Raw genomic sequence first — 27,893 nt, 5'->3', positions numbered from 1 at the left:
ATGACGCTCCAGAGACAAATTCACAACAGACTTTATTATAGGTGGTCTCCGCTCCTCAGAATAGAACTCAACGCATACAGGACTGAGAGAAGAAGTATTTTTTTTATCATAAATATTGGTTTTCCTTTTTTTTTTTTCAGTTAAATGTCCAGGCATAAAAGGTGGTGGCCGCTCTCCCAGTTTATCGAAGACTTTGTTTTGCAGTCCAACTTGGAAAAAAAAAAAAAAAAAAAGGTTTTGCATTGCTGACGCTCCACATTCTGGAGTTGGGGGGTGCAGGATTGTCCCCTCGTCCCTTCAAGAATAGCTCGATGGCTTGTTCCCTGAGTCGTCGTCTTGAGAGCCCATGCTCTGCAAACAACAAGAGGTCGGGTCAGCACAGGAGCGCAATTCTGTATATGGCAGCTGTCAGCACATTGTAACAAACCCTCGGACCACTGACTCGGCTGTCAGACCCCCGGAAATCTGGTACTGATGACCCAAGTCCTGAAAAAACTGTGTGTGTACCCAAGTATGAAAAAAAATGGCTTTATTGAAGAACATGATTGCTAAATAAAATAATAATGTTATGTGGGGTTTTTATATCCATGATTGTTAATTTTTTTTTTTAACGCTTTTTATTGTTTATAGCTTTTTTTTATTTTTCAATATTTATTTTCAACCCCTTTTTTGTTTTCATCTTTATCCTCGCATGACCTATAAATATATATTTTCCCCGGCGACCGCTGTATGCGCGCACATGTTGGCGTTTAGTGAATTCCTTATACGTGCACTTACTGTATAACCCGACCTGCTTGACATTTCACTACGTCTGGTAGCGACGCGCGCTTGATTAAGGCTCCATTATGTGAATTGATGTCTCCTGGTCACTCTTGATCATTGCCCATTAGGTTGGTGCCTCTCTAGGACGAGTCCTATTCTCCATTAGGATCTACATATACATTGTCCTCCTGACATCCGTCTCTGCTGTATTCACGTGGTCATGTTGTTAGTGGCATTTTATTCATGCAGCCATTATATGTTATCTGCTCCTTTGCCCTTTATGTGGCGTTATTTGTCGTCATTCGCTATTTTCCTTGTGCATTACCTTTCATACCTGATTGGTGATCATACCATTATATTGTTACTCTTTGTATTCAGTATTTTGTGTGATTTATCCTCATTATTTTAGAAATCACTGCATTCAGCATTTCGAGTTATAATTCAGTCTCTATCTGTATCAGTGACTCGTTATTTATTATTATTTTTTCTTTGCTATTTCTATAGGATTTAGTACCCTGGGCTACTTTCATATTGAACATCCATTGTACTCCTGATTGGCGAGGTATTTATTTACCGTATATATAAAACAATATGTCTGGATATAGTTCTCTTTGGACAACCAGATCTTTTCTCTGCCTGTTGTCACGTTGTGTTTTTATTTGTTTAGCTCTCCTTTCCTCCACTAAAGCCATTTTTTATTATTTTTCAAGCTTCTTTGCTTAGCTGACTAACCTTCTTTTGTACAGTTAGTTGTAGCCTCCTAGTTTCTGCCTACATTACACAGGTATCTTTTTTTGGTGCCCGTTATTCTTTCCTGTGAGAAGATGTACGCAGTGTACGGAGCTCAGTCCGCTGTGTAATGTCCGTTCTCCGCTCTGCAGAACACATATACTACCAGGATCAGAGCATCAATATCCGAGAATGGACAATACACTTCGTCCCGGCTCTGTACTCGGCTTACTTCTGGCCGCCGCAAGAGCTGCAAACTGATCACCCCCATCTGATATTGATGACCGTTCTTAAGGCTATGTCATCAATATACAAGTCCTAGACTTCCCCTTTAAGCCTCCTCCTGTACGGTCATTCTGTGAAAGGTTACTGATACTACTACTATACAATGTGTCAGGCCATGCTAGGAGTTGTAGTTTCTCCACCGATTATTACCTTCTGAACAAACTGTGGATTCACTGTGATTTCTTGATCCATTGCTTTTAATCGATCGTCAAGGTCTATACAGCGCAGCATCTGGAGGGGTCACAACACACAACCGAATATATTAGAGAAAAGTGGGAACACACTAGTGACAAGTCGTAGCCATGTACTACAAAGTCAAATTCTTCCATCAGAGGCCTGGGATGGATGCTATACAGTAGCATCCGTTGCCCATAGGTGCCTGCTGTGGTCTGCAGCACTTTCCTATATCGACTATATAATTGTCTAAGGGTCACTTCCGTCTTTCTGTCCTTCTGTCTGTCTTTCTTTCTGTCACGGATATTCATTGGTCGCGGCATCTGTCTGTCATGGAATCCAAGTCGCTGACTGGTCATGGCAAAACGCAGCCTCAATAGTAAAAAGATCTAATGTTAAAAATAAAAAAAAAAAATAAAAAATCATCATATACTCACATTCCGGCGCCTTTCCCGCTCCTCGCGACGCTCCGGTAACCGCTCCATGCAAGCGGCAGGTTCCGGTGGCAAGGATGGTATGCGAGAAGGACCTGCCATGACGTCACGGTCATGTGACCGCAACGTCATCAAAGGTCCTGCGCCCATACCAACCCTGGGACCGGAAGCTGCCGGGTGCACCGCACGCAGGGCCAGGACTTCAACGGAGGGTGAGTATATGTTTATTTTAAGTCTGTATACTCAGTGGCTCTGTTCTGTATACCCCGTGGGCTGGGCAATATACCCCGTGGGCTGGGCAATATACCCCGTGGGCTGGGCAATATACCCCGTGGGCTGGGCAATATACCCCGTGGGCTGGGCAATATACCCCGTGGGCTGGGCAATATACCCCGTGGGCTGGGCAATATACCCCGTGGGCTGGGCAATATACCCCGTGGGCTGGGCAATATACCACGTGGGCTGGGCAATATACTACGTGGGCTGGGCAAAATACTACGTGGGCTGGGCAATATACTACGTGGACATGCATATTCTAGGTGGACATGCATATTCTAGAATACCCGATGCGTTAGAATCAGGCCACCATCTAGTAGTGTAATAAATGAGGACACGCCAAGAGGACGCCTTTCTGCTCTCCGTCTGGTGTATGGGGGTCTGTAGAAATGTTCACCTGTATATATTCAGCCAAACTCTCCCACTCCTCACCAATAAAGTAGAAGACACCCCGCTATTTACCTCCTGATCAATATTGTGAAGCATAGCAGGATTGTTGTATTTCTCGGGATTATCGTGAAAACACACCATGCCGTCCTTCTGATTAATACTTGCAAAAATTTCCCCATCTTCTATCTGGAAGTGGATGGGATAAAAGAAAAGATTAAAAAAAGAGACTCTGAATAATCAGAAAGATGCATTAATGGGATTCTTCATCTGCCGAATTGGATATGTGACGGCCATATTTAAATCCCCGCACACGGTGGAAGCCGCCGCTGCCCATCTCGCCCTATAGGAGGGTCGGTCCGCTTACTCTATCGTGATCCTAGACGGTCACTTCCATCAGTTTAAGTAGTATTTATCAGCGGTCTGGGAGACTTCTACATTAGTTGGTGATCTGACAGCGGACGTCATGTTCTGGGAATTTCTTACCATGTACAGAACATATTTTTCAGCCTCTTGAGCACCGGATAATTGAACTCGGCTGGCCATGTCTTGTAATGAAAGCGTAAGGAAGGTCTGGAAGAAAGATGGCAACAGCAGCTTTACAAACGAGCCATAGATTACAGCAAAGGTCTGGTAAATCCTACACATGTAATACAATCGTACGCCGTATAAGAGAACGTGGATGCTTTCATCTAGAAATGGCGCCACTATTGAAGTTTGGTCATTTGTGGTATTGCAATGTAGCAAGTGAGTGTGGCTGGATTGTAATACCACAACGTAGTGCTGGACTGGAGGAAAGCAGTAGTTAGGTGCACAGAAAAAAAAAAGCGTAGCATTAGGGCATGTTCACACTTTGGTTTTGGTGCAGTGGTGTCAGGAAAATCGCCAAGTGTGAACACACCCTTACCACAACTTACAACGGCCTCCATGTTTATCTATAAAGACAAAGGACGTACCAGATGTGCGGTCACCAGCGGCGGCCCCTCCGTGTCCCCCCACTTACTTTGGTAAGCCTCTGTATATTCTTTTTGTACAGAGAGGACAGACATTGTTTCACCAGCCCCATGTTATTGTCCCTGGTAAAGGTCTCGCCGTGTTTGTTCACCAGGTTCCTCAGCTCGGACGGGTTGTTGGTTGCGTAGACTTGGGCCAGCTCGTGGTACGCATTGCTAAGAGGCTGCAAAAAAAAAAAAAAACGTATAAAAAAAAAATCAAAGATGGCGAAAGCAGCAAATGATCCGGACGTCATAAGGCAAACAGTGCAGTGTGTAATGCAGCCGGCCACCTTGATAAATCTCCCGACGATCTGTGAGGTATATTTAGGCAGCTGTTGGACTTTTCCTAGGAGAATCAAGGAAACTAGGATATACTTCTTATAGGATTCCAACATGATGTGACTGACGGCCATGGCCGGCGTCGTGATCGCCTGCGAAGTGAGAAGAGCAAAGCCACAAGTTAGCCATGTGCAGAGGTACATCCCGCGGACGAGACGGGCACAGATTGTGAATCCCCCCCATTGTTACACCGTCGCCCCCCACGTGTCTTCCCTACCTGTTCATAGAAGTAAAGTGCCCTCTCAAAGTTCTTTAGGCCGGTGTAGATCATTCCCCCGTAGTAATAGTAGCACAGGAAGGGTCTGGCGTCGTACGCGCCGTTCTCTTTACATATGTCCATCATGTCTACGTCTAAGTAAGCCAGCGCCGGCTTAAAACATTTCGCTAATAAGCAGAGCTGTGAGAAGAGGAGAAATGCGGTCAGTGCACAGAACATGCCCGAAAAAACAAGGCCACATATCTCCTGGAGTCAGAGGTAGTCTGAATCTACCTCCCACATGCTTTACACTGCAGCTCTGCTTGCTTCTGTGTTTGAGTCCGATGCGTAATTACCTGGCAGAGATCTGCGTGAATTGAGGTCAGCTGATTTGTATTCATTTGCATCTTGTCTATGGCTTGTCTGAGAACGCAGATCCCTCGTAAAGGCTGGAAGGTGCGAGAAGGACAAAAACGAGTCAATGCAACCCGGCATGAATAGCAATCTAATAGTAATCTCTCCTTGCAAGGAGATCTATCTTTATTTCTGGAGCTGAATCCACGTACGTAAAGGCATCATATAAAAGTAATAATATAATACATGGGGGGGTGGCAGATTTGAAAGGGGGCAACAGAGTTATGGGGACCCATTAAAGGGCTTGTCCAATCTTACCAGTTCGTGCTAGAACTGATAGGATCAGTAGGGATCTGACCTCGGGGATCACCACCGATCCTGAAAATGAATGGTTGCTCTGCTGTCTTTCCTGCACCGTGGCCTCTTCATTCTCAGGATCACACCCACGAATCAATTGACATTTTGTAATGACCTCTGCTTGCAGTCAGTGACTACTAAGCCCAGACCCCAAGATTCTTACAGCGGAGGGTTTGCTGCAATGTATCCAGACACTCACCTGCTTTCTTTCCACAAGTGCATTTGTTAACTGATGGCAAAGACCAGCGACTGTAAAGAAGAATAAAAAAAATGGAGAATCAGGGTCTGCCGCATCCTGGGGTCCGGCCCTCGCCAGTACAGAATGATACTCACATGTGTCTGTGGCGTATCTAATGTGCTCCCCATTACAGGTGCTGATGAAGAGCTGGACTTGGGAAAACAAGGTCTCAAAATCAGGAATACTGGGCATGGAAAACTTCACGAACCTGCGGAAGAGAGATCAGCGGCGCCGTCAGAGCAGCAAGAAAAGCCACGGACATTGTCAAGAGCCTGAAAAATGTTCACAGTGAGGGTGAATAAAGCGGTAGTGCACATGTGTGATCACTGGAGCACTGGTCGCACATGCTCAGTACCGCTGCATTCACATAGGAGACTTTGGGAGCCACATACTTAGTGGGGGTCGAGGCATCCAAATCTGCAACAATCATATCTATCATCATCATCATCTTCCCACTCAGTGGATGCTTTAAATGGAGCAACCTCTAACGTTGAAACAAAAATCCAGCCACCTGCAGGGGGCACTAGAGAGCCAGTCCTATCCCTCGTGGCATAGAGAAATTTGCCTGACCTGCAGGTCTCCCTATGACAGCACCACAAGGAGAAGCAGCTGCCAATAGAAATACAAGGCAATCGCAGCTCATCATTTCCAAAAAATTAAAACCTATACTCACAGAACAGCAAGGACCCCCAAAGAATGCTCCTGGACATCAAGGGCCCCCAGCACTGTGTCTAGGTGGGAGAGATTCTTCGCCAGCAGCTCGCCGCTCTTATTGATGAGCTCACACAGCTGAGTCATTTGTCCTGAAATACAGAACAGAAGATAACATCTAACATGTACAATAAACTGTGTTAGAAAGGGGGAACTGTGCATCACCTGACAGCCGCCTGTGTATGAGGGAGACACGGAGAACTGTGCATCACCTGACAGCCGCCTGTGTATGAGGGAGAGGGGGAACTGTGCATCACCCGACAGCCGCCTGTGTATGAGAGAGAGGGGGAACTGTGCATCACCCGACAGCCGCCTGTGTATGAGGGGGAACTGTGCATCACCTGACAGCCGCCTGTGTATGAGGGAGAGGGGGAACTGTGCATCACCCGACAGCCGCCTGTGTATGAGAGAGAGGGGGAACTGTGCATCACCCGACAGCCGCCTGTGTATGAGGGGGAACTGTGCATCACCTGACAGCCGCCTGGGTATGAGGGAGACACGGGGAACTGTGCATCACCTGACAGCCGCCTGTGTATGAGAGAGAGGGGGAACTGTGCATCACCTGACAGCCGCCTGTGTATGAGAGAGAGGGGGAACTGTGCATCACCCGACAGCCGCCTGGGTATGAGGGAGACACGGGGAACTGTGCATCACCTGACAGCCGCCTGTGTATGAGGGGGAACTGTGCATCACCTGACAGCCGCCTGGGTATGAGAGAGGGGGAACTGTGCATCACCTGACAGCCGCCTGTGTATGAGGGGGAACTGTGCATCACCTGACAGCCGCCTGGGTATGAGAGAGAGGGGGAACTGTGCATCACCTGACAGCCGCCTGTGTATGAGGGAGAGAGGGGGAACTGTGCATCACCTGACAGCCGCCTGTGTATGAGGGAGAGAGGGGGAACTGTGCATCACCTGACAGCCGCCTGTGTATGAGGGAGAGAGGGGGAACTGTGCATCACCTGACAGCCGCCTGTGTATGAAGGAGAGGGGGGGAACTGTGCATCACCTGACAGCCGCCTGGGTATGAGGGAGACACGGGGAACTGTGCATCACCTGACAGCCGCCTGTGTATGAGAGAGAGGGGGAACTGTGCATCACCTGACAGCCGCCTGTGTATGAGAGAGAGAGGGGGAACTGTGCATCACCTGACAGCCGCCTGTGTATGAGGGAGAGGGGGAACTGTGCATCACCCGACAGCCGCCTGTGTATGAGAGAGAGGGGGAACTGTGCATCACCCGACAGCCGCCTGTGTATGAGGGAGAGAGGGGGAACTGTGCATCACCTGACAGCCGCCTGTGTATGAGGGGGAACTGTGCATCACCTGACAGCCGCCTGTGTATGAGGGAGAGAGGGGGAACTGTGCATCACCTGACAGCCGCCTGTGTATGAGGGGGAACTGTGCATCACCTGACAGCCGCCTGGGTATGAGAGAGGGGGAACTGTGCATCACCTGACAGCCGCCTGTGTATGAGGGAGAGAGGGGGAACTGTGCATCACCTGACAGCCGCCTGTGTATGAGGGAAACACGGGGAACTGTGCATCACCCGACAGCCGCCTGGGTATGAGGGAGAGAGGGGGAACTGTGCATCACCTGACAGCCGCCTGGGTATGAGGGAGACACGGGGAACTGTGCATCACCTGACAGCCGCCTGTGTATGAGGGAAACACGGGGAACTGTGCATCACCCGACAGCCGCCTGTGTATGAGGGAGAGAGGGGGAACTGTGCATCACCTGACAGCCGCCTGTGTATGAGAGAGGGGGAACTGTGCATCACCTGACAGCCGCCTGGGTATGAGGGAGGGGGAACTGTGCATCACCTGACAGCCGCCTGGGTATGAGAGAGAGGGGGAACTGTGCATCACCTGACAGCCGCCTGTGTATGAGGGAGAGGGGGGGGGGGAACTGTGCATCACCTGACAGCCGCCTGGGTATGAGAGAGAGGGGGAACTGTGCATCACCTGACAGCCGCCTGTGTATGAGGGAGAGAGGGGGAACTGTGCATCACCTGACAGCCGCCTGTGTATGAAGGAGAGGGGGGGACCTGTGCATCACCTGACAGCCGCCTGTGTATGAAGGAGAGAGGGGGAACTGTGCATCACCTGACAGCCGCCTGTGTATGAAAGAGAGAGGGGGAACTGTGCATCACCTGACAGCCGCCTGTGTATGAAGGAGAGAAGGGGAACTGTGCATAACCCGACAGCCGTCAGTGTAAGAGAGGGGGAACTGTGCATCACTTGACAGCCGCCTGTGTATGAGGGAGAGAGGGGGAACTGTGCATCACCTGACAGCCGCCTGTGTATGAGGGAGAGAGGGGGAACTGTGCATCACCTGACAGCCGCCTGTGTATGAGGGAGAGAGGGGGAACTGTGCATCACCTGACAGCCGCCTGTGTATGAGGGAGAGAGGGGGAACTGTGCATCACCTGACAGCCGCTTGTGTATGAGGGAGAGAGGGGAACTGTGCATCACCTGACAGCCGCCTGTGTATGAGGGAGAGAGGGGTAACTGTGCATCACCTGACAGCCGCTTGTGTATGAGGGAGAGGGTGAACTGTGCATCACCCGACAGCCGCCTGTGTATGAGGGAGAGGGGGAACTGTGCATCACCCGACAGCCGCCTGTGTATGAAGGAGAGAGGGGGAACTGTGCATCACCCGACAGCCGTCAGTGTATGAGAGAGGGGGAACTGTGCATCACCCGACAGCCGTCAGTGTATGAGAGAGGGGGAACTGTGCATCACCCGACAGCCGCCTGTGTATGAGGGAGACACGGGGAACTGTGCATCACCTGACAGCCGCCTGTGTATGAGGGAAACACGGGGAACTGTGCATCACCCGACAGCCGCCTGTGTATGAGGGAGAGAGGGGGAACTGTGCATCACCTGACAGCCGCCTGTGTATGAGGGAGAGGGGGGGGGACTGTGCATCACCTGACAGCCGCCTGTGTATGAGGGGTAACTGTGCATCACCTGACAGCCGCCTGTGTATGAGGGAGAGAGGGGGAACTGTGCATCACCTGACAGCCGCCTGTGTATGAGGGAGAGAGGGGGAACTGTGCATCACCTGACAGCCGCCTGTGTATGAGGGAGAGAGGGGGAACTGTGCATCACCTGACAGCCGCCTGTGTATGAGGGAGAGAGGGGAACTGTGCATCACCTGACAGCCGCCTGTGTATGAGGGAGAGAGGGGGAACTGTGCATCACCCGACAGCCGCCTGTGTATGAAGGAGAGAGGGGGAACTGTGCATCACCCGACAGCCGTCAGTGTATGAGAGAGGGGGAACTGTGCATCACCTGACAGCCACCTGTGTATGAGGGAGAGAGGGGGAACTGTGCATCACCTGACAGCCGCCTGTGTATGAGGGAGAGAGGGGGAACTGTGCATCACCTGACAGCCGCCTGTGTATGAGGGAGAGGGGGGGGAACTGTGCATCACCTGACAGCCGCCTGTGTATGAAGGAGAGAGGGGGAACTGTGCATCACCTGACAGCCGCCTGTGTATGAGAGAGGGGGAACTGTGCATCACCCGACAGCCGCCTGTGTATGAGAGAGGGGGAACTGTGCATCACCTGACAGCCGCCTGTGTATGAGAGAGGGGGAACTGTGCATCACCTGACAGCCACCTGTGTATGAGGGAGAGAGGGGGAACTGTGCATCACCTGACAGCCGCCTGTGTATGAGAGAGGGGGAACTGTGCATCACCTGACAGCCGCCTGTGCATGAGGGAGAGAGGGGGAACTGTGCATCACCTGACAGCCGCCTGTGTATGAGGGAGAGAGGGGGAACTGTGCATCACCTGACAGCCGCCTGTGTATGAGGGAGAGAGGGGGAACTGTGCATCACCTGACAGCCGCCTGTGTATGAGGGAGAGAGGGGGAACTGTGCATCACCTGACAGCCGCCTGTGCATGAGGGAGAGAGGGGGAACTGTGCATCACCTGACAGCCGCCTGTGTATGAGGGAGAGGGGGAACTGTGCATCACCTGACAGCCGCCTGTGTATGTGAGAGATAAGCGGAACTGTGCATCACCCCCACTGATCCAGTACTAATGACTTATCCTATGGATAGTACATCAATATTAAAGCTCCGAACATCCCCTTGAAGGTAACAGAAGATTGTACAGCCTGGATGCAATTGTAACAAACCCTCAGCATGAGTCACTGCTCAGCAGAGTCACGGCATTGCCCTTAGCTCTCGACAGGTATTGAGCCTCTAGATGGAATCATCTGTGTTCTTATTCACTGGCAGCAAATCTACTGTGAAAGGGCCAATCAGCTTTAAGCTCTTATTCTTCTATTTAAACGCTGATCTGATTAGCTGCTGTGGGAAGCAAGAGGCGTATTCACTCACAGCGACCAATCAGTTCAATGCTTTTATTCTAGGAATACCAGGAAGACGCTGATTGGTTGCTATGGGCATGAATAACTGTATTCATTCATAGCAACCAGCTGTTAAGTCTCATGAGAATTGATTGGTTACTACAGGTCGAGCTGCGTAAAGCAACCAATCAGCTTTTAGTTTTCAATCTCCTGAGAATGAAAGCACTGATCTGATTGGATGCTACGGGAGCACACTCTTGCTCCTCTCTCACGTCTAACAATGAGAGCGCTAATCTGATTGGTTGATACTAGTGACTACACTTTCCTCTGCCCTTGTTTTCGGTTTCTCACATTCTCCCTCCGGCCTGCGCCTCACCCGCAGACACCTCCCCGGCCTCCTCACCTTGAGAAGACAGCTGCCTGACGCTGTTAACGAACTGCTCCAGAGCGGACGCCATAGTGCGGGGAAGTCTCCCGCCTCCCTCCGCGGAGGAGAGCCGGTGCCGGGGGAGACGAGAGAGCAGGAGCGCAGGCCGAGCTCACTCACCGCGCCGAAATCTCGCGAGGCTCCCGGGAGCACGCGCCCAGCTGCGTCTCGCGAGGACGGCGTGACGTCACTGACGGAACTCTCGCGATAACAGACAGCGGCAGGTTAGTGAGTGAGAGCCGAGTGACGGCGCTGAGCTGCACTGACTGCTGGGGACTACAATTCCCAGCATGCCATGACACTGGGAGGGCTAATATCACCGCAGGGGGCGCAAGGTTTCACAAACCGTCACTTCCTTCACGTTTAATGGCGTTCTTCACTCTTTATGTCACCTTAAAGGGGTGGTCCACCTGTAGGGACGTTATAGGTAGAGAAATTGATGCTAGAAGTCATGTTTGTTATTAGCAGTAATAATGTTGCACCTTCTGTGGCCTCTGGGTGTCGCTGGCTGCAGAATGAGCCAACTGAGTCTCCATCAGTGAGCGCCTCCTCGCAGTGAACAATCGTTTTTAGTATTTTCCTATTTTTCATTCACGTTTCAGTCGCTGCGACTTTTATTTTTCCACCGTCGTACCGAGTTTTTGCACTTTCAGGTATATGTTATTTTTTTTCCCTATTCTATAACTTGTTTTTTTTTTCCCTGTTGGACGAGTTGTCGAGTCACCGGTGACTTCACCTGGAAAGAAAACGGATGAGATCCGGACGCTTTTATTTTCCCATCGATGGAGCCAGATACGTTATTTTTGCTGACAGTTTCGTCGGTACCATATCGGGGGAATATTTGATGTTTTCATCAATTTTTTTCCTTTTGTTTGAGGGAGAATCGGTGACCGAAAAACATCATTTGTGATATTTACTTTTTTTTTTAATTACAAATGGGTTGATATAATGTAATATTTTCACAGATCGAACCTTTACGGATCTGTCGGGTTATGAATATGAGTGTTTTTATTAACAATATATTTTTTATATGGGAGTAAGGGGGTGATTTGAGGGTTTTTTTTTATATTTTTAAACCTTTTTTTTTCCTTCTTCACTTTACACTTATTTTTCCAAGTGTTAAACACCAATTGTAGTAGATCCATATACACAGGTGCCAGAAATTCATCACCCTATTTGGCACCCCATAATCTAGATCCGCTCTCTATAAATCACTCAGGTGCAGTGATTGCTAATGATCATGGTGTTAGAGGAGTTAAACAGCCGGGATCAGAGATTCCTGAACAGCCGGGATCAGAGATTCCTGAACAGCCGGGATCAGAGATTTCTGAACAGCCGGGATCAGAGATTTCTGAACAGCCGGGATCAGGGATTCCTGAACAGCCGGGATCAGGGTTTCCTGAACAGCCGGGATCAGAGATTCCTGAACAGCCGGGATCAGAGATTCCTGAACAGCCGGGATCAGAGATTCCTGAACAGCCGGGATCAGAGATTCCTGAACAGCCGGGATCAGAGATTCCTGAACAGCCGGGATCAGAGATTCCTGAACAGCCGGGATCAGAGATTCCTGAACAGCCGGGATCAGAGATTCCTGAACAGCCGGGATCAGAGATTCCTGAACAGCCGGGATCAGAGATTCCTGAACAGCCGGGATCAGAGATTCCTGAACAGCCGGGATCAGAGATTCCTGAACAGCCGGGATCAGAGATTCCTGAACAGCCGGGATCAGAGATTCCTGAACAGCCGGGATCAGAGATTCCTGAACAGCCGGGATCAGAGATTCCTGAACAGCAAAGATCAAAGGTTCCTGAACAGCCGGGATCATGGATTTCTGAACAGCCGGGATCAGAGATTTCTCAACAGCCGGGATCAGAGATTTCTCAACAGCCAGGATCAGAGATTTCTGAACAGCCGGGATCAGAGATTCTTGAACATCTGGGAGATGAGATGAGGTGGTCATAATCAAGCATGTATTGCCAGTCACTAAGAAGCTAGTGGTCAACATTTCTGGCACCCCTAAATATTCAACACCATGTAAGATAACATTTGATATAAAATGTTAAGTGAAACCCTTGGAGAAGCCAGTTTTATTTTGGTTCCTTGTTCATAATGGCAAAAACGAAAGAGCTTTCTGCGCAGACCAGAAATTCTATTATTTATAAGCACAAGCAGCCCAAATGCTATTATCACCAAGCACAAGCAGTCTAAATTCTATTATCACCAAGCACAAGCAGTCTAAATTCTATTATCACCAAGCACAAGCAGTCTAAAGAGTACAAGAATCCAAAGACCTTGACATTGCAGCTCCAACATTTCCAAATGTTACAAAAAATGTTGCTCTACATAGAACAGTTAAGAGCCTGACAGGAGCTGATGGGAAAACTGTGAGAGAACTCTACAAAAGTTGGTTTGAAATGTGGGTGTTATACAAATGTCTCATCTGGGCTGCGCCACGTTAAGTTTCAAAAGTTGTCTCACAGAGATCTCCCTAGGCCTCTTAATGCACAGTTGGACACCCTGGGTACGTGTGTCCACCCTGACTTGCGGCATCGGGAATCCACCTCACCAGGTTAGTCTATCAGTGGAAAAGATACCAAGTACAGCATCCAAAAAACTTCAGGTTGAGCTGGAAATATCTGTGTCATCCAGCACTAAGAAAACAGGGCTTTATAGGTGAGGGTCAAAGAAGAAATCACTGGTTAAACAAAGACATAAAAAAGAGACTGAACTTTGCCAAAAAGTTACATAAATAAACCTAAGTCCTTCTGAGAAAATGTTCTGTGGAGAGATGTAATCAAACTAGCCCTCTGTGGAAATGCATACAATGTACTAAAGCCTATAGAGAAATTGCCCCCTACCGATGGGACACGTGGTGGAGCATGCTATAGAGAAAACTGTTCCCCCACCATCAGGACACATGGCAGATGCACCTATGAAAAGTGCCCCCTATCTACAGGACACATGGAGGATCCTATAGAGGAAAGTGCCTCCTACCTACAGGGCACTTGGTGGAGGATCCTGTAGAGGAAAGTGCCCCCTACCTACAGGGCACTTGGTGGAGGATCCTATAGAAGAAAGTGCCCCCTACCTACAGGACGCATGGTGGAGGATCCTATGGAGAAAAGTGCCTCCTACCTACAGGAAACATGGTGGAGGATCCTATAGAGAATAGTGCCCCCTACCTACAGAACACATGGTGGAGGATCCTATAGAAAGTGCCCCCTACCTACAGGATGCATGGTGGAGGATCCTATAGAGAATAGTGCCCCCTACCTACAGAACACATGGTGGAGGATCCTATAGAAAGTGCCCCCTACCTACAGGATGCATGGTGGAGGATCCTATAGAGAATAGTGCCCCCTACCTACAGGACACATGGTGGAGGATCCTATAGAAAGTGCCCCCTACCTACAGGATGCATGGTGGAGGATCCTATAGAGACTAGTGCCCCCTACCTACAGGACGCATGGTGGAGGATCCTATAGAAAGTGCCCCCTACCTACAGGAAACATGGTGGAGGATCCTATAGAGAATAGTGTCCCCTACCTACAGAACACATGGTGGAGGATCCTATAGAAAGTGCCCCCTACCTACAGGATGCATGGTGGAGGATCCTGTAGAGGAAAGTGCCTCCTACCTACAGGACACATGGTGGAGGATCCTATGGAGAAAAGTGCCTCCTACCTACAGGAAACATGGTGGAGGATCCTATAGAGAATAGTGCCCCATACCTACAGGACACATGGTGGAGGATCCTATAGAAAGTGCCCCCTACCTACAGGATGCATGGTGGAGGATCCTGTAGCGGAAAGTGCCTCCTACCTACAGGACACATGGTGGAGGATCCTATAGAAAGTGCCCCCTACCTACAGGATGCATGGTGGAGGATCCTAAAGAGAATAGTGCCTCCTACCTACATGGTGGAGGATCCTATAGAGAAAAGTGCCTCCTACATATAGGACACATGGTGGAGGATCCTATAGAGAAAAGTGCCTCCTACCTACAGGACACATGGTGGAGGATCCTATAGAGAATAGTGCCCCCTACCTACAGGACACATGGTGGAGGATCCTATAGAAAGTGTCCCCTACCTACAGGATGCATGGTGGAGGATCCTGTAGAGGAAAGTGCCTCCTACCTACAGGACGCATGGTGGAGGATCCTATAGAGAATAGTGCCTCCTGCCTACAGGACACATGGTGGAGGATCCTATAGAAAGTGCCCCCTACCTACAGGACACATGGTGGAGGATCCTATAGAGAATAGTGCCTCCTACCTACAGGACACATGGTGGAGGATCCTATAGAGAATAGTGCCTCCTGCCTACAGGACACATGGTGGAGGATCCTATAGAGAATAGTGCCTCCTAGCTACAGGACACATGGTGGAGGATCCTATAGAGAATAGTGCCCCCTTCCTACAGGACACATGGTGGAGGATCCTATGGAAAGTGCCCCCTACCTACAGGACGCATGGTGGAGGATCTTGTAGAGGAAAGTGCCTCCTACCTACAGAACACATGGTGGAGGATCCTATGGAAAGTGCCCCCTACCTACAGGACGCATGGTGGAGGATCTTGTAGAGGAAAGTGCCTCCTACCTACAGAACACATGGTGGAGGATCCTATGGAAAGTGCCCCCTACCTACAGGACGCATGGTGGAGGATCTTGTAGAGGAAAGTGCCTCCTACCTACAGAACACATGGTGGAGGATCCTATAGAAAGTGCCCCCTACCTAAAGGACGCATGGTGGAGGATCCTGTAGAGAAAAGTGCCTCCTACCTACAGGACACATGGTGGAGGATCCTATAGAGAATAGTGCCCCCTACCTACAGGACGCATGGTGGAGGATCCTATAGAGAATAGTGCCCCCTACCTACAGGACACATGGTGGAGGATCCTATAGAGCATAGTGCCCCCTACCTACAGGACGCATGGTGGAGGATCCTATAGAGAATAGTGCCCCCTACCTACAGGACACATGGTGGAGGATCCTATAGAGAATAGTGCCCCCTACCTACAGGACACATGGTGGAGGATCCTATAGAGAATAGTGCCCCCTACCTACAGGACGCATGGTGGAGGATCCTAAAGAGAAAAGTGCCTCCTACCTACAGGACGCATGGTGGATGATCCTAAAGAGAAAAGGGCCTCCTACCTACAGGACACATGGTGGGGGATCCTATAGAGAAAAGGGCCTCCTACCTACAGGACACATGGTGGAGGATCCTATAGAGAATAGTGCCCCCTACCTACAGAACACATGGTGGAGGATCCTATAGAAAGTGCCCCCTACCTACAGGATGCATGGTGGAGGATCCTGTAGAGGAAAGTGCCTCCTACCTACAGGACGCATGGTGGAGGATCCTATAGAGAATAGTGCCTCCTGCCTACAGGACACATGGTGGAGGATCCTATAGAAAGTGCCCCCTGCCTACAGGACACATGGTGGAGGATCCTGTAGAGAAAAGTGCCTCCTACCTACAGGACACATGGTGGAGGATCCTATAGAGAATAGTGCCCCCTACCTACAGGACGCATGGTGGAGGATCCTATAGAGAATAGTGCCCCCTACCTACAGGACACATGGTGGAGGATCCTATAGAGAATAGTGCCTCCTACCTACAGGACGCATGGTGGAAGATCCTATAGAGAATAGTACCCCCTACCCACAGGACGCATGGTGGAGGATCCTATAGAGAATAGTGCCCCCTACCTACAGGACACAGATCCTATTGAGGAAATATACACAATACATAGTGCCTCCTACCTACAGGACGCATGATGGAGGATCCTGTAGAGGAAAGTGCCTCCTACCTACAGGACACATGGTGGATGATCCTATAGAAAGTGCCCCCTACCTACAGGACACATGGTGGAGGATCCTATAGAGAATAGTGCCTCCTGCCTACAGGACACATGGAGGATCCTATAGAGAATAGTGCCTCCTACCTACAGGACACATGGTGGAGGATCCTATAGAGAATTGTGCCTCCTGCCTACAGGACACAGATCCTATTGAGGAAATATACACAATACATAGTGCCTCCTACCTACAGGACGCATGGTGGAGGATCCTGTAGAGGAAAGTGCCTCCTACCTACAGGACACATGGTGGATGATCCTATAGAAAGTGCCCCCTACCTACAGGACACATGGTGGAGGATCCTATAGAGAATAGTGCCTCCTGCCTACAGGACACATGGAGGATCCTATAGAGAATAGTGCCTCCTACCTACAGGACACATGGTGGAGGATCCTATAGAGAATAGTGCCTCCTGCCTACAGGACACATGGAGGATCCTATAGAGAATAGTGCCTCCTACCTACAGGACACATGGTGGAGGATCCTATAGAGCAGTGGTCCCCAACCTTTCTGACCTTCAGAGCCACATTCAGCTTAGAGAGAGGGTCGCGAGCCACATCCAGCTCCCACCCCCTTCAAAGTAGTGTCAAGCAAAGCCCCCATTACAGGTATGATGATAACCAAAGCTTTTCCACAGAAATCACTCCAGAGCAGTATACTGAGATCCAGGGGTTCCCACAATACCCCCATTCAGTATCCTCCCAACACACTGTCACATCCAGCTTTGAGCACCTCCTCTAACAGGTAGTACAAACCTCCAGCGTACCATACCTAAAACATCCCTAAACCCCCAAGACCAGTAAATGTGCATCCAGATCTGCAATTCTGTGCAGGGCTACTCACAGAATTCACCATTTTGAGATGTGGTCTTCATACCTGTTTGATAGACTTGGACCTAATGCATCAAGCTGGCAGACAGTCGTGAGCCACGATTTATGGGGCCGTGAGCCACATGTGGCTCCCGAGCTACAGGTTGGGGAGCCCTGCTATAGAGAATAGTGCCCCCTACCTACAGGACGCATGGTGGAGGATCCTGTAGAGGAAAGTGCCCCCTACCTACAGGACACATGGTGGAGGATCCTATAGAAAGTGCCCCCTACCTACTGGACGCATGGTGGAGGATCCTATAGAAAGTGCCTCCTGCCTACAGGACACATGGTGGAGGATCCTATAGAAAGTGCCCCCTACCTACTGGACGCATGGTGGAGGATCCTATAGAAAGTGCCTCCTGCCTACAGGCCACATGGTGGAGGATCCTGTAGAGGAAAGTGCCCCCTACCTACAGGACACATTGTGGAGGATCCTATAGAAAGTGCCCCCTACCTACAGGACGCATGGTGGAGGATCCTATAGAGGGAAGTGCCTCCTACCTACAGGACACATGGTGGAGGATCCTATAGAAAGTGCCCCCTACCTACAGGACGCATGGTGGAGGATCCTATAGAAAGTGCCCCCTACCTACAGGACGCATGGTGGAGGATCCTATAGAAAGTGCCCCCTACCTACAGGACGCATGGTGGAGGATCCTATAGAGGGAAGTGCCCCCTACCTACAGGACACATGGTGGAGGATCCTACAGAAAGTGCCCCCTACCTACAGGACGCATGGTGGAGGATCCTATAGAAAGTGCCCCCTACCTACAGGACGCATGGTGGAGGATCCTATAGAGGGAAGTGCCCCCTACCTACAGGACACATGGTGGAGGATCCTACAGAAAGTGCCTCCTACCTACAGGACACATGGAGGATCCTGTAGAGAAAAGTGCCCCCTACCTACAGGACACAGATCCTATTGAGGAAATATACACAGTTGATCCATATCCTCTTATTCCTGACATTGAGGGATCAGTAATGTTCACCATTGTATAATTTTTAGTACAATTTTTCAAGAGCGGCACTTATTATAAATGAAACTATCTATCTTTATTATGTATCATCTATCTATTATCTATCTATCGATTATCTATCTATATATATCTATTATCTATCTATCTATCTATCTATCTATCTATCTATCTATCTATCTATCTATCTATCTATCCTCTTGCTGTCTGGATACAATACAGACTTGCAGGAGTTAATATGTCGCCACATTCCCTCCCCTGGAGAGTTGCTATGCAGAGCAGAAACACAAGCAGAAGGCTCCTGTCTCTTTAAATAGAGGAGGCCGCCGGCTCTTACAGGGCAGCTGGACGGGAACTGGCAGGAAGGATGAGAGTCTGTGGCATCAGAAGTCTGTGCAGTGCGGTGCCCACCCTGGGTATGTAGGTCGGAGGGGGGCAGTGCATGCAGAGATCCAGAGTGGGGGGGGGGCCGGTGCAGGTAGTGATTCAGAGCCCCCCCTTGTGTGTGTAGGGGGCTTGTGGGGGGGTCCGTGTTATGCATGTAGAGGTGGGGGGGGGGGGGGGCGGTGCAGGTAGTGTTTCAGAGCCCCCCCTTGTGTGTGTGTGTAGGGGGGCTGGTGGGGGGTTATGCATGTAGAGGTCGGGGGGGGGGGGGGGCCGGTGCAGGCGGTGACTGTGAGCATTACATAACATGATGCAGCAGACATTTCTGCATGCTCAGGACATTGCTGCGCTCGCCTTGATGCCGGCTCCGCTCCGCCGCTCACACCCTGCAGTGACATTGCTGTTGCATTCACGATGGCTCGCACTACAAGTGACATGTATGATCTGTGATTTCCCTACAGACTGCTGCAGCTGAATCAACGAGACTCGGCACCAAGAAGAAGAAGAGGAGGAGGAGGATCTCCACAAGGGACCCGAGTGGTGACCCCGGCTGGGGCGATATCACACATGCGTATAGTTAGGGATCCCCGGAGAGCCTCCTCACATCTCACCCTCCTACACAGGCGCGGATCTGATACTCCATGAATACAAGCGCCGTGTCGGCGGACCCCGTACAATGCACAACTAGTTCTCCCTGCGCCATGTCCCTGCCCAGGCTGCTCCTCGGGGGCGGAGCTCTCGCCGCAGGGCTCCACAGCTGCAGGTCCTGTTCTTCCTCTGTAAGTTCTGCCAGGCGTCTTAGGGTGCTGGTGGACATGGATGGAGTGCTGGCGGACTTCGAGGGCGGCTTCTTGAAGAAGTACAGAGCTCAGTACCCCAAGGAGCCTTACATTGATCTGAATAACCGTAGAGGATTCTGGGTATCGGAGCAGTACGAGAATCTGAAGCCTGGACTGAGTGTAAGTTACGGGGGAGCTCCCAGTTTTTGGATATTTTCCACCAGTTTTTCAGAAAGAGGGCCGTGTTTCGATATTTTTTTTGCATATTTTTTTTATTCCCCAGTTTATTTCTTTTTCTCCAGGAGAAAGCTATAAGTATCTGGGAAGCAAAGAATTTCTTCTTGGATCTGGATCCGATTGACGGCGCCGTGGAGGCCTTCAAAGAAATGTCCAACTTACCCAAGTGAGTGTTTAATTGCTGAGTCTTCGCCAATGCATCTGTGGGAAACCATCAGTATGCAGGAAAGCTGGGTGACACCACTGCTCCAGTTACCAGCGAGCAATATGGCTGCCGAAATAAAGTTTTACCTAATCGGGTCGATCAGACGTTCCAGAGTCTGAAGACCCTTTAAGAGCAGGAATTGGTTGTCGCTAGAGTTATGGCAAAACTATTTGCACCACCCGGTCCAATGACCACGTCAGTAATCAGTGGCAGATGAGCGGGAGAGCTGACGGCGTCCGTGACCCTTCTTCTGATTAGCCGGCTTGGCGTGATGTCACTCCTGGCGCCAGACCAGCTAATCAGAAGAACTGCAGATGCCGTCCGGTAAAAGGGGGTCCTCGGGGCTCCGGTGCTGCGGCCACAGATTACTCAACGTGGATGATGGACCCGCCTGCAAGGAAAAAAAGTATGAAAACGAGCGTTGAGTGAAGGCGAGTTTGGCGTCGATGAAATCTAATGTTTCACCAGTTCACACCCAGAAACATGGAATCTGACCGAGTGTGTAAGAATAAGCCGCAAAATGCCGATCTGTGTGTAATGTCACCCGTCAGCTAATTCATAGGGCCTGCAGGGACTTGTCGCTCCGCACCTGCTGCGCCCAGAGAGAATGGTCGCCTGGTCAGTCTCCAAGGCAACGAGCTGTAAACAAAACAAAAGAGTTAATGTCTGAAGAACGGACAATGCATGTACATACCTAACACCGTACAGACATGATGTAGTAACTGTGGGTTTGTTTCCTTCCAGCACTGATGTCTTCATCTGCACCAGTCCCATAAAGCGATTCCAGTTCTGTCCGTATGAGAAGGTATCGGAGGATACAAGCTTTACACTTGTTATGTGGTGTATTAGAGGGGACCGTTATATGCATCTCATGATCAGTCACAGGGTCTTATATACCACCATAATCCACAATATTGGTCACAATATCAAATTAATGAAATATACAAGTGATGAAATGTACAAGAATATAACTACTATAATACTGCCCCTATGTACAAGACTATAACTACTATAATACTGCTCCTATGTACAAGAATATAACTACTATAATACTGCTCCTATGTACAAGAATATAACTACTATAATACTGCTCCTATATACAAGAATACAACAAACTGAACAAATGAGTTTTTAGGGCACGCTTAAAACTGTGGGGATTGGGGATTAATCGCATTAACCTAGGTAGTGCATTCCAAAGAATCGGCGCAGCACGTGTAAAGTCTTGGAGACGGGAGTGGGAGGTTCTGATTATTGGGGATGCTAACCTGAGGTCATTAGCGGAGCGGAGGGCACGGGTAGGGTGGTAGACTGAGACCAGATAGGAGATGTAGGGTGGTGCTGAGCCATGGAGTGCTTTGTGGATGAGGGTAGTAGTTTTGTACTGGATTCTGGAGTGGATGGGTAGCCAGTGTAATGACTGGCACAGGGTAGAGGCATCGGTGTAACGGTTGGTGAGGAATATGATCCTGGCAGCAGCATTCAGGACAGATTGGAGCGGGGAAAGTTTGGTAAGAGGGAGGCCGATTAGTAGAGAGTTACAATAGTCCAGACGAGAATGAATAAGTGAAACAGTAAGAGTTTTTGCAGAGTCGAAAGTAAGAAAAGGGCGAATTCTAGAAATGTTTTTGAGATGCAGGTAAGAAGAGCGAGCCAGTGATCGGATGTGGGGGGTGAATGAAAGGTCACTACTATAATACTGCTCTTATGTACAAGAATATAACTACTATAATACTGCTCCTATGTACAAGAATTTAACTGCTATAATACTGCCCCTATGTACAAGAATATAACTACTATAATACAGCCCCTATGTACTATAATATAACTACTATAATACAGCCCCTATGTACAAGAATATAACTACTATAATACTGCTCCTATGTACAAGAATATAAATACTATAATACTGCTCCTATGTACAAGAATATAACTACTATAATACTGCTCTTATGTACAAGAATATAACTACTATAATACAGCCACTATGTACAAGAATATAACTACTATAATAATGCCCTAAGTACAAGAATATAAATACTATAATACTGCTCCTATGCACAAGAATATAACTACTATAATACTGCTCCTATGTACAAGAATATAACTACTATAATACTGCCCCTATGTACAAGAATATAACTACTATAATGCTGCCCCTATGTACAAGAATATAACTGCTATAATACTGCTCCTATGTACAAGATTATAAATACTATAATACTGCTCCTATGTACAAGAATATAACTACTATAATACTGCTCCTATGTACAAGAATATAACTACTATAATACTGCTCCTATGTACAAGAATTTAACTGCTATAATACTGCCCCTATGTACAAGAATATAACTACTATAATACTGCCCCTATGTACAAGAATATAACTACTACAATACTGCTCCTATGTACAAGAATATAACTTCTATAATACTGCCCCTATGTACAAGAATATAACTACTATAATACTGCCCCTATGTATAAGAATATAACTACTATAATACTTCCCCTATGTACAAGAATATAACGACTATAATACTGCTCCTATGTACAAGAATATAACTACTATAATACTGCCCTCTATGTACAAGAATATAACTACTATAATACTGCTCCTATGTACAAGAATATAACTACTATAATACTGCCCCTATGTATAAGAATATAACTACTATAATACTTCCCCTATGTACAAGAATATAACTACTATACTACTGCCCCTATGTACAAGAATATAACTACTATAATACAGCCCCTATGTACAAGCATATAACTACTATAATACTGCCCCTATGTACAAGCATATAACTACTATAATACTGCCCTCTATGTACAAGAATATAACTTCTATAATACTGCCCCTATGTACAAGAATATAACTACTATAATACTGCCCCTATGTATAAGAATATAACTACTATAATACTTCCCCTATGTACAAGAATATAACTACTATAATACTGCCCCTATGTACAGGAATATAACTACTATAATACAGCCCCTATGTACAAGCATATAACTACTATAATACTGCCCCTATGTACAAGAATATAACTACTATAATACTGCCCCTATGTACAAGAATATATCTACTATAATACTGCTCCTATGTACAAGAATATAACTTCTATAATACTGCCCCTATGTACAAGAATATAACTACTATAATACTGCCCCTATGTACAAGAACATAACTACTATAATACTGCCCCTATGTACAAGAATATAACTACTATAATACTGCCCCTATGTACAGGAATATAACTACTATAATACTGCCACTATGTACAAGAATATAACTACTATAATACTGTCCCTATGTACAAGAATATAACTACTATAATACTGCCCCTATGTACAAGAATATAACTACTATAATACTGCTCCTATGTACAAGAATATAACTACTATAATACTGCCCCTATGTACAAGAATATAACTACTATAATACTGCTCCCATGTACAAGAATATAACTACTATAATACTGCCTCATATGTACTAGAATATAACTACTATAATACTGTCCCTATGTACAAGAATATAACTACTATAACACTGCCCCTATGTACAAGAATATAACTACTATAATACTGCCCCTATGTACAAGAATATAACTACTATAATACTGCTCCCTATGTACAAGAATATAACTACTATAATACTGCCCCTATGTACAAGAATATAACTACTATAATACTGCTCCTATGTACAAGAATATAACTACTATAATACTGCTCCTATGTACAAGAATATAACTACTATAATACTGCCATATGGAGACATGCTGTTGTACTTTCTCTCTCGCACAGTACGCTTGGGTGGAGAAACACTTTGGACATGAGTTTTTGGAGCAGATTATTCTGACCAGGGACAAGACCGTGGTTTCTGCTGATCTGCTGATCGATGACAGGCCTGATATTATGGGTAACCTTCACCACTGATTATTATTGGGGGGTCTTACAGGTAGAGAACATGAAACAATAGAATTGTGTTAAAGGGATTTTCTTGTGAACACGGCCCCTTTTCTGGGATTATGGACATCGTAGAGGGGTCCCGTACTCGACTCGGATCTGCAGGACGCAGCCATTACATGTCTTTCATTAGAACGGCAGACATGTAGCATTTCAGAGAGGGTAGGGTCTGTGTTTTTCATTCAAGCCTGGGTGACTGCGTGGCTAAAGGAAAGCTCCAGAGTTAATAAAAATGGCTGCAAACTAAGAGCAGCAGTGGCTGACATCAGAAGAAAACAGCACACGGTGATAGAACAATTTTCCTTTTTTTTTTGCTCTGCAGGGGCGGAACCAAACCCCAGCTGGGAACACATCCTGTTCACCGCCTGCCACAACCGCCATTTATTAGTGACATCACCGAACCGGAGGCTTCAGTCCTGGAGAGATGATTGGAAAGGGTTACTGGACAGCAAGCGACAGTGCAGCTAATCAATAAATGCGAGGAAACCTGCAGATCAGACCTAAGTAATCAAATCCGAGCAATCCTCCCATGCTCCTCCCCCTTTTGAAAAGTGCTGGAGGTCTCTGATTGGTTCAGATTTTACTAGCGCACGCGGTTACACCATACATTCGCACAAACGGAAACGCACGGCGGCGCAGCAAGCGATCGCTACCGTTATGTCTGGTGCTGCACGCAATGCTGACCGCCGTGCTGCGCTCCAGCCACAGGCACCTCAGCAAGTCATTGGATGCTGCTCACGTCTCTGGGACACTTCAGGTAATAGAAGTAAAAATGGCTGCCTCCAGGTGACCCAGAAAAAAGGGTGGGACATAAGCAGCACTCCGCCTTAAAGGGGCAATCTACTTTTAGAGACGAGACATGTTAGCGCAACGCTCCTTCAGATATGTCCATCTGAATAACTTGTATAGGAAACACGCGGCTTTACTGTCCACTGGAAAGCCCCTTTCACCACTTTTAGTCTTGCCATACCGTTAAAGGGGCAGGATGGCATTTTATTATATTTAATTTTAAACCACTGAAACATTTATTTATGCTTTTTTTTTATTACTGTTGCCAGTTTTGGGGTAGAGCCAGACATCGTCAAGGAATTTTCTGGGTACATCTGATCACACTGTGCTATGCCAGTACAGTGTGCTATGCCAGTACAGTGTACTATGCCAGTATAGTGTGCTATGCCAGTACAGTGTGCTATGCCAGTACAGTGTGCTATGCCAGTACAGTGTACTATGCCAGTATAGTGTGCTATGCCAGTACAGTGTGCTATGCCAGTATAGTGTGCTATGCCAGTACGGTGTGCTATGCCAGTGCAGTGTGCTATGCCAGTACACTGTGCTATGCCAGTACAGTGTGCTATGCCAGTACGGTGTGCTATACCAGTACGGTGTGCTATGCCAGTATAGTGTGCTATACCAGTACGGTGTGCTATGCCAGTACAGTGTGCTATACCAGTACGGTGTGCTATGCCAGTATAGTGTGCTATACCAGTTCGGTGTGCTATGCCAGTACAGTGTGCTATGCCAGTACAGTGTGCTATGCCAGTACGGTGTGCTATGCCAGTACGGTGTGCTATGCCAGTACAGAGTCCGATGGGGCGGAGCCTGACACAGGGTAAATATGCTAATATATGGGCTTATTTATTGTCTATGGGGGTCAATAACACTAATTCTCAAGAAACCTTTTACTTGATTTAGTTTTTATGGTGGATTGTATTTTTTTCTTTAGAGGGTCATTATCACTTTACCCTCATTAAAAAAAAATTAACATAAAGAAAATACAAAAATTATATATGTATATAATAGCGGTATAGAGTGCTGTTTATGTCCCACATTGTATATTGGAAACAGTGTCATGATTAAACTTTACTTAAAGGGAAGGTGTCAGTAGGAAAATTACTGATTGTCTAAATCAAGTTACATTTTTTTCCCAATTTTCCCGTATTACTATTTATATAAAAATGGTACATTTTTTTTTAAATATCAGTAATATGAAAATTGTAAAAAAATATATATATATTTATATATAATGTAAAAACCCGATTTACAAATGTCCCGTCACTTGCCATAAATATATTATTTTCTTACCTGGTGTAAATGCCGCTGTTCTCCTGAATCCAGTGATGTGTTTATTTTCTTCCTGAGCCTCTCCGTTCCTGAGATATCGTCCCCTTTTCTCTGGATATAAATCTAGTCTTGTTAGGCAATGGGGTGTGGTCTTCAAAAACACCCCCACAGAAGACTTGATGACCACGCCCACTTGGCTAACGATAGTAGCGTTATATATGCAGGGAAGAAGAGGCCATATCTCAGGAACGGAAAGGCGCAGGAAAAAAAGAAAAACATCACCGGATTTAGGAGAACAGCGGCATTTACACCAGGCAAAAATAAATTATATATTGATGGCAAGTGACAGATCTTCTTTAAACAATTGATCATTTTCTGATGACACTTTCCCTTTAAGTCCTGGAAGCTGAGATGTCAGGAGTTATTTGCAGGGATTACTGTGTACAAACAGCTCCTCATATCTCAGCTTCCTTTTGGGACACTAGGGGCGGCACATTGGGGTGAATCGGGATAAGGCGCAAGATGTTTGTTATTTTTTACTTTATCTACAAAATGAAGAACTGTGACGTAACGACGGGTGAACGGGACGCGGTATTATCTGTAGGATTCTGTATGTATGGCAGCATCACATTTACACTGTGTTCTGAAGGGTCCTGGCTCACTGCGACCGGAGCCCCCTCCATTCTCTGTAGCCTCATAGGATCGTTCTCTGTGTTATTCTATAAAGATGGAGTAATATAAAAATGTCATTATAAGAAATAATATATCATATCTGCACTGTAAAAAGAATATCTGTGACAAACCGCTGTACTGTAAAATATATATTATTTGGTGCTCACTGATGGTGTTATATTGTATCTACCACAAGATACCCAGGTTATACCAGCTGTACATATATCATTATTTACAAGAGATGCCCAGGTTATACCAGCTGTACATATATAATTATATACAGGAGATGCCCAGGTTATACCAGCTGTACATATATAATTATATACAGGAGATGCCCAGGTTATACCAGCTGTACATATGTAACTATAATAATAATCTTTATTTTTATAAAGCGCTAACATATTCCGCAGCGCTTTACAGTTTTGCACACATTATCATATATATAATTATATACAGCAGATACCCAGGTTATACCAGCTGTACATACACTGCTCAAATAAATAATGGGAACATTTAAACAACAGAATATAACTCCAAGTAAATCAAACTTCTGTGAAATCAAACTGTCCACTTAGGAACAACACTGATTGACAATCAATTTCACATGCGGTTGTGCAAATGGAATAGACAACAGATGGAAATTATTGGCAATTATCAAGACCCCCTCAATAAAGGGGCGGTTCTGCAGGTGGGGACCACAGACCACATCTCAGTACCAATACTTTCTGGCTGATGTTTTGGTCACTTTTGAAAGTTGGCTGAGCTTTCACACTGGTGGTAGCATGAGACGGACTCTACAACCCACACAAGTGGCTCAGGTAGTGCAGCTCATCCAGGATGGCACATCAATGCGAGCTGTGGCAAGAAGGTTGTGTCTGTCAGCGTAGTGTCCAGAG

At 47.3% G+C, this 27,893-nt stretch overlaps 2 protein-coding genes across 3 annotated transcripts; one reads left to right on the top strand and one right to left on the bottom strand.

Moving 5' to 3' along the window:
* Positions 1-15: 15 nt before the first annotated feature.
* On the bottom strand, positions 16-11,139 carry COPS3 (COP9 signalosome subunit 3). The gene is made up of 12 exons (XM_069734699.1): positions 10,959-11,139; positions 6,200-6,329; positions 5,622-5,734; positions 5,488-5,537; positions 4,934-5,026; positions 4,599-4,778; positions 4,333-4,473; positions 4,051-4,224; positions 3,534-3,620; positions 3,123-3,236; positions 1,927-2,007; positions 16-351 (listed from the first exon to the last, which is right to left on the bottom strand). Exons 1-12 carry the CDS (start codon positions 11,011-11,013, stop codon positions 298-300), a joined length of 1,272 nt encoding a protein of 423 aa, XP_069590800.1. The 5' UTR covers positions 11,014-11,139; the 3' UTR covers positions 16-297.
* On the top strand, positions 11,070-27,163 carry NT5M (5',3'-nucleotidase, mitochondrial). Of its 2 annotated transcripts, none has more exons than XM_069734701.1 (6): positions 11,070-11,206; positions 19,536-20,033; positions 20,156-20,256; positions 21,040-21,100; positions 24,103-24,217; positions 24,587-27,163. In XM_069734701.1, exons 2-6 carry the CDS (start codon positions 19,716-19,718, stop codon positions 24,730-24,732), a joined length of 741 nt encoding a protein of 246 aa, XP_069590802.1. In that variant the 5' UTR covers positions 11,070-11,206; positions 19,536-19,715; the 3' UTR covers positions 24,733-27,163. The 2 variants fall into 2 exon arrangements, with proteins under 2 accessions (XP_069590802.1, XP_069590801.1); XM_069734700.1 differs by lacking the exon at positions 11,070-11,206 and adding an exon at positions 19,014-19,106 and having other exon boundaries at positions 24,587-25,969.
* The last annotated feature ends 730 nt before the right edge of the window (positions 27,164-27,893 follow it).

This window comes from Ranitomeya imitator, chromosome 7, assembly GCF_032444005.1.
Source record: "Ranitomeya imitator isolate aRanImi1 chromosome 7, aRanImi1.pri, whole genome shotgun sequence".
NCBI lineage: Eukaryota > Metazoa > Chordata > Amphibia > Anura > Dendrobatidae > Ranitomeya > Ranitomeya imitator.
The sequence above is the reverse complement of the archived record's forward strand: the minus strand, read 5'-3'. Positions and strand labels throughout refer to the sequence as shown.

Coding starts and splice junctions, on each gene's coding strand:
- COPS3 (XM_069734699.1), bottom strand. CDS start 11,013: ATGGCGTCCGCTCTGGAGCAGTTCGTTAACAGCGTCAGGCAGCTGTCT. Junction 4,225..4,332: donor TCGTCGGGAGATTTATCAAG/GTGGCCGGCTGC, acceptor TTTTTTTTGCAG/CCTCTTAGCAATGCGTACCA. Junction 3,237..3,533: donor AAAAATATGTTCTGTACATG/GTAAGAAATTCC, acceptor ATCCACTTCCAG/ATAGAAGATGGGGAAATTTT.
- NT5M (XM_069734701.1), top strand. CDS start 19,716: ATGAATACAAGCGCCGTGTCGGCGGACCCCGTACAATGCACAACTAGT. Junction 20,257..21,039: donor GAAATGTCCAACTTACCCAA/GTGAGTGTTTAA, acceptor GTTTCCTTCCAG/CACTGATGTCTTCATCTGCA. Junction 24,218..24,586: donor TGACAGGCCTGATATTATGG/GTAACCTTCACC, acceptor TTTGCTCTGCAG/GGGCGGAACCAAACCCCAGC.